Consider the following 7,249-nt stretch of genomic DNA (forward strand, 5'->3'; position numbering starts at 1 on the left):
GACCCTCCTGCAGCAGGGGAGCCTCTCTTACTCTCCCATCCTCTTACCCTCCTCAAGCACGCTGCTTGAGTAGCAGCACACTCTTGGCATGGCTTATGCCAACTGATGTGTTCCCAGATGTGAGTCAAGGTAGTCTGGGCCAGGGACATTTCCCATACTGGCATTATGGATGAATTCCCTTTGTTTTGGGTGAAGGGTTTAGCAGTTGGTCACTAGATGCCACATTATTTGCTTTTGGGACAGCAAATGAGCTCAATTTATTAAATTCCCAGCTCTCCCCAGTGCTGAGGGCAACTCAGGGCTACTGACCTGCATTTCTAATTGTGATCCCTTTCAATGCAATGTGAGTTTATCTAACATTAAGATGAGTACTTGCCAGGAGTCTATGGCTATTCTTTCTGGAAAAAAAAAGTTCCCTGACCACAAGAAGAAGAGGTTTTGTCTGCAGTTGTGGGAAAAGCTAGAATTATTGGGGAAAGCCCCTTTTTATATACTCAGAAGTTAGTATTGGACCATAGTGAATTCTCTACCTCCTCCTAGTGAAGTACATTTACTAACTGCCTTCTGTTTCTGGAGAGGACAGTGCCTGAGCCGTCACTCTCTTACCTGGGCCTGGTATGATCCACACTGCATTTCACAAAACCATAGGAYGGTTTGGGTTGGAAGAGATCTCAAAGATCATCTCGTTCCAGCTTCCTTGCCAGAGATGGCGACACCTTTCACTATACCAATTTGCTTGAAGCCCTATCCAAGCTGGCCTTGAACCCTTCCGGGAATGGGGCATCTACAACTTCTTGAGAAACCTGTGCCAGTGCCTCATCACTCTCACAGTGAAGAACAACCTAAACCTGCTCTCTTTCAAGTTCAAGCCATTTCCCCTTGTCCTGTGAGTTCACGTCCTTGTAAAAAGTCCCTTTCCAGCTTTCTTCTAAGCTCCTTTTAGGTACTGGCATGATGGTGTTTTGTTCTGTGCAGTGGGCACAGTTGTGGGCAGGATTACACCCAGAAAGTCTTCAGAAAAGCTGGAATGAGGGCAAGGCGAGTGCTCTCTTTCCCACGCAGAGGTCTCCACCCCAGTTCCAGTGCTTGCCCCATATCCAAGGGTGCAGATTCCCATTTCCCATTCCAGCTCAGGCAGCAGAAAAGACCAGTGAGACCTGCAGTGAGGCCTGGTGTTTTTAATGCTGTTTTATCCTTTACCCAGCTCCTGCTGCCTTTGCTGGCCTGATGTACTTGTTTGTGAGGCAGAAGTACTTTGTGGGCTACCTCGGGGAGCGGACTCAGAGGTAAGGACTTGCAGAGCCTCTTTACAAAAYCCAGAACGTGTTGGCAGCACAGCCAGACACTGCCACTTTTACAGGCACAGCTGCTGGCTCATGGTGCAACAGCCGCTGGTATTGGGTGATGCAGGGAAGGCTCTCTCTTTTGGGGTAGCTGTGGGACATACCAGATATGCAGCCGTCCTGCTTACAGGACCCTCTGCAAACACAGGTTTGCATGTTTGTGCCACTATTTGCACAAGATAGTCTTTTTATATTAGTATTTTATTTATATCAATAAAGCAAATTACACGCATGAGGAGCAGAGTTGTCCCACAGCCTGTGGTGGCTGAGAACACATTCAAGTCCCTCTGAATACACCCTTTTGTAAGCAGCAGCCTAAGCTGAGAGCAGATGGCCAAATCCAGACCCAAATGGATCCTGAAAATGACATTCAAGTCCTCACTGGGCAATGCAAGACAGAAGAAATTTGCCCCCTCTCTCTCAGCCCCCGAGGTCTCAACAGCAGAGTCTGAGGGCTCCCAGGTGACGTGATGCACATTAACAAATTGCTCTCCCCTGTTTCTGTTTCTTCAGCATTCCTGGTTACTTGTTTGGAAAGCGGATCATTTTGTTCCTGTTCCTCATGTCTGTGGCTGGAATACTCAATTACTATCTCGTCTTCTTTTTCGGAAGTGACTTTGAAATACACATTAAGACGATAACCAGCGCGATTTCTCCGTTGCTTCTCATACCCTAACRCCCCACAGCACTGAGGGATCAGCACACTTCACTGCCCAGAAGCTGCCATAATCCCACTGTTTAAGAGACAAACCCATAACTCAGTGACATTTCTGTAAATCTCATGTGACATGCTCTGTAGTTTGATTTAACCTTGCTTTTTTTCTTCAGGGAAGAGATTTATCATGAGCACTTGGCACACCCAATGAATGGTARCAACTTTCAGTTAATTCTTTAGAGCTTTTTCCCTAAAGTGCAGCTTGCAAACTGATTGCATGACTAGAAGAGACAGCGTTTGCTTGCTGCATAACTGTGTTGTATGTAGCTTTTGTCCCAAAACCCTGGATCCTCTCAGTGTTATTCCTGACTGAAGGTTCCCTCAGTTACCCTCGGACACAAGAACAGCCTTTCACCAGCATCCCACATGCCCCTGCCCGTACAAAGGCATGGACCAGCCTCTTCACCTGCCCTTTTCCTCCCCCTTGTTGATGCCCAAGCTCTCGCTGTTGCAGGACGCTGGCAAACTGGCCCCGCTCCGATCTTCCTTGATGAATATTCATGCGCGTAACACTCGCCGCACTGATCACATTTGCACYTCAGCCTCTTTGTTCTCCCAGAGCTGGGAAAAGGAGTGGTGCTTCAGTGAGGACCGGGTGTGTTGCCGGTGGGGCTGGGTTCCTTTTGATAGGCTTTGTTTAATAAAACAATCTAAAGTGATGAAACCTGCCTGCTGCCCCCTTCTTTGCCCGGTGCACGATCCCAGAGCTCCGTGGCTCAGCAGTGGCCGGTTGAGCGGAGCGCGGGCAGGAGCGCCAGGCTCTTCGTGCGAGCTGCGGATCGCCCTGGGCACGGCCCCTAGAGGACCGAGCTGATCAATTCCCCCTCGGTGGGCACATTCGGTGTCCTGCCTCCAACCCTGATAGCGTGTCCCACCAGCCCATGCCGAGGAGAGTTTTGGTGAGCGGTGGTCACCAAACGGGTCGGTGCAATCTGTTTAAACATTGCTGCCCCACGAGCGCTTAAGCTCTTAAGCCTGTCTGGTTGCCGCATGCAGGATGGATAAAGCTGTATTTTATGACTCCTTCGGGAGGGAATGAGACTCGTCGCTACGTGAGAAGAGGGTTTGCAGAGCTGTTCACAAAAGTAGGCACGGAAAGCCATCTGCCTTTGTACTGCACCGAGGCTGGACGGTTTTGGGGCTGTCTGATGGGGCAGAGGTGTTWTGTGCAAGGCTGCTCTCCTCTGCAGCTGGCCATTCATATGCATATTTTTCTCTTTTWTTGGTCTTCTACTGGAATATTAGATGTGAAAAATTAGTAATAGACATATTTATTGTGTGATRGTTATAAATGTTCTCACTGGTTAGAATGGGTAATTAAAAAGTATTAATCTAGCCTTCTAATCCATGGCTGCTGAGACACCTCATTCCCAGGTAAGGCACTCATGTTCTCTCCCTCCCATCCTTCTCATGACACACCCCAAACCCTCTTCACACCACATTTAGCTCTCTCCATAGCTCGTTCCAGCTGCCCATCTTTAGTAGAGACTCCCTGCTCTTCKGCCCCATGGTGTTAATCCAGCGAGAGATGGCAGCACCCCAGGAGGAGAGGGGGAGCCACTGTGGTCTGGAACTACTGAGCTCTTCTGCATTCCTGGGATCAACAAAGGCTCATGCTGCCACCACCTTTAGCCAGTTCAGAGCAGGAGAAGCTTCACCAGCACCAGTCCTTGCTCTCAGGCCTGTTTGTTCTCCCTGAGGTCTGAGACTTGTTGATGGAAACCATCAGTTGTGGGAGCTGACTCTCCCAACTCTACGTGCCCACCTTGCAGGTCTCCCCAGATGGTTGAGTCTCCCCTGGTGGCTTTTTGTCCTCTATATCAAGAAGCAGCTCCCTTTACTTCCTTCTTTTCCCCATTAGCATGAGAAGAGGCTCTCCACCAGTCAGTTACAAAGAACAGAGGATTCAAATGTCTATTTTGGGTCAGATAATCTATCACAGCATTCTACTGCCTCTCCATTGGACTTGATGCTCCTTGTGGGTCCTTTCCAACTCAAGATGTTCTATGATTCTCTGTTGATTGATTGGTTGTTTTTTACTTAGGTGTGATTACATCATCTTCCAGAGGAACTAAAGCCCATCTTTTGCTGAAATGTTTCATTTTGCAAGAATATCTCCTACTTCCTTCCTCAAAACCTTTCTGACAACAAGAAAGATTAGAATGTAGGCAAAATCCATGTTCCATTTATCTGTAAATGGAAATAGTGGTAGTATCAGACAAACAGGTGGTACATAAATTGATCACTATGTAAATTTTTGGTGAATGTCACGCTGTGTTTTCCATGTTACAGACAAGCCTTGTGGTTGCATTTGCCTTCCCACTCTTTCCATGAAAGGAAGACAACGTCAGTGATATTTGGGCTTTTCCCACAGTGTTAGACAGCTCCATTTTTTGTTTTCAGCAGCAAAACCACCCTGATCTTGCTGGTACAGTTGTCAGCACTTAGCACAGCAGCTACTCAGAAAGCTGCAYACACAGGCTCTTAGCAGGGGGGGTGGACTAGATGACCTTTAAAGGTCCTGTCCATCCCAAACCAGTCTGATTTTACTATTTTACTGATAAACATGCAAAAATACAAACATCACTGTAAAAGATGTACGGATGCGTGCTAGGGTCACATACACAAGAACCTCTGGGGACCAACTGAGTTGCACTAGATGTGGGGACATGGTTGGTGGCAGAAGTGGCAGTCCCTGCTGGTTTGCAAGCTCCAGGCGCCAGGACCCATGTTTGGCGCAAAGGCAAAGGCAAAGGCACAGCAGCTCCTGACCTGGAGCCACAGCTGGGTATGACCAGTCCTGCTGGTCAGCAGCAGGACCAGGGAAGTGATCATCCTCCTGTACTCAGCACAGATGAGGCACTGGACACCTTAGCACTTTCTACAACTACCTGAAAGCTCTCTTCTCCCAAACACTAAGCAATGGGACGAGAGGGAAGAGCCTCAAGTTGCACCAGAGGAGGTCTAGATTGAATATTAGGTAACATTTCTTCACTGAAAGGGTGGTTAGATATTGGAACAGGCTGCCCAGGGAAGTGGTGGAGTCACCGTCCCTGGAGGTATTTAAAATCTGTGTAGATGYGTTACAGAGGGACATGGTTTAGTTATGGACTCATCCCAGGTGCACAAACAAATGTTCTGTCCATGTGTGCATACACATAGGCACAGCGAGTTTATTTACCATCTATCTATTTATCTATCTACCCATCCATCTATTATCTATCTATCTATCTATCTATCTATCTATCTATCTATCTATCTATCTATCTATCTATCTATCTATCTATCTATCCATCTATCTATCTATCTATCTATCTATCTATCTATCTATCTATCTATCCATCCATTATCTATCTATCTATCTATCTATCTATCTATCTATCTATCTATCTATCTATCTATCTATCTATCTATTATCTATCTCTCTATCTCTCTCTCTCTCTCTCCTTATCTCTCTATGTCCCTATCTGTACTGTAGGTGCTGAGTCATATTAGCACCAGAGGCTCCCAGGGAAGGCAGGGAAGCAGATTGCTCAGGCACCAGCCCCCTCGCAGCTTGCAGGCTGTGTACATCAGAGGCTGCGGAGACTGCTGGAAGCCGGGATATCGCAGGTTGCTTCTGATCTGCTGACAAAGGCCTGGAACCCATTCAATATTTCTGCCACAGTAACGGCATCTGCTTCCGTACAACACTACAACCCTCTAGTGGAAACTYGGCCCCATCGGCACACCAATACTGCTGGTCATGGCATGAGCTRTTCCCTCAAGGCTTGAAGCCTGGCAGCAATGCAGCAGCATCCACATTTCTGAACAGMTGTATTGTTACTGTGGAATGCTATTTTTTATTATTCTGGCAAATAGGAAGACCAGTCCTGAAGCAGGACTACCCTATCCATGCCAAAGCAAGCAGTCCTGCTTAGCACAGGATCYAAGCAAATGGGTAACATCTGAATAAAATAAGAAATCTGTGTGCACCAGCCACAAGGATTTCCTGCAGTATTTCCCAGATTCCCAGTTTCCCAGAGCTTGAAAAATCATCCCATGCAATATCAGTTTGGTCTAAGTCACGTCTCTGCCAAGTCAGTTTTCTGAATGTGTCTCTGAGGAGTGGGAAAGCRATTTTGCTGGCATGGAGAAAAGACTGGCCCTAGACACCTTCTTCACCTCTCACCTGCTCTAAGGTTACTTTCTTCTAGCACAGTAGAAGCAGGTTTAATATTCACAGAAACCTTTCCAAGGGCCTGTTGGGATGGGATGCTGCAAGKCACTGAGCACAGACCCAAGGCAATGATGACCACTTGCAGATGGCACTCTGAGCAAGATTAGTCCATGCTTGGAAATAGTGTACCCTTAATAAGCGAGAGGGCAGTAAAAACTGAGAATAGTGCTAAAACCATTCCCTGTGTGATTTTAAATTGGTCTCATGTTCYGGCTGGAGTAAGCAGGATGAACATTCCCATAAATGTTCAGAGAAAACTGCTTATTGAGGGGCTCTGCAGAGCCCAGCAGAGCCCACCAGCACCCTTGCAGAGGACATGCTGACTCCTGCGAGAGGGAAGGACACTGTATGCCGTGATCCCTCTGGAGCACCTGGGGACAGGTACAAGCTTCACAGTCCCTTTGGGTAAGGATGATTGTTACCCCTGGAGCCGGCAGGGAGCAGGCAGGACATCTCAGCTCTGGTTCCTAGCATGGCAGTTCAATACCTCAGGGGGTGAGTGTGGAGAAGCAACCACTGCATTGCTGCCCAGTGCTCTTGGCAGCACTGCTGTGATTCCCATGTCCCACAAAGAGGAATAGCTCAGCCCAGTGCCTGACCTCTGCCCCTTGGTGTCCCTGCCCTGCAGAGGGAAGCTGTGGGCAGGAGAGCATCTCTGCTCATCCATGCCAGAGCATCTCTTTGCTCCCAGACAGCATGTAGGGAAACAGAAGCTGGCAAGAGTGAGATTCCTGCCCCAAAGGACAAACAGCCCCCACAGTGAGATATTTATTTCTCCTTTTGGAGGAGAAATAAATAACTTTTCAATTTCAGCTGCAAGGATCTTCACATTGTGAAATTATTTCATCAGACAGAGSAGTGCCTGAGGCTTGGCGCTGGCTGCATACTGAACTGCTCAGATGCCGTCCTCTGGGAGCTTCCTGCACATCCTCGGGGGAAGGGAACCAGACACCAAAGGGGCAGCTCTGATGT

General features: G+C 47.9%; 1 protein-coding gene across 1 annotated transcript in view; it reads left to right on the forward strand.

Annotated features, from left to right (window-relative positions):
* ALOX5AP (arachidonate 5-lipoxygenase activating protein) overlaps nt 1-2,734 on the forward strand; it is a 7,669-nt gene extending 4,935 nt beyond the window's left edge. Inside the window, 2 exon segments of the mRNA XM_057373096.1 lie at nt 1,157-1,286; nt 1,857-2,734. Coding sequence (XP_057229079.1) covers nt 1,157-1,286; nt 1,857-2,019 — 293 coding nt within the window. The 3' untranslated portion in view covers nt 2,020-2,734.
* Nucleotides 2,735-7,249: the final 4,515 nt, after the last annotated feature.

The sequence above is a fragment of the Malurus melanocephalus genome, unplaced genomic scaffold, assembly GCF_030028575.1.
Source record: "Malurus melanocephalus ecotype Western Australia unplaced genomic scaffold, MMel_1.1 scaffold_185, whole genome shotgun sequence".
NCBI lineage: Eukaryota > Metazoa > Chordata > Aves > Passeriformes > Maluridae > Malurus > Malurus melanocephalus.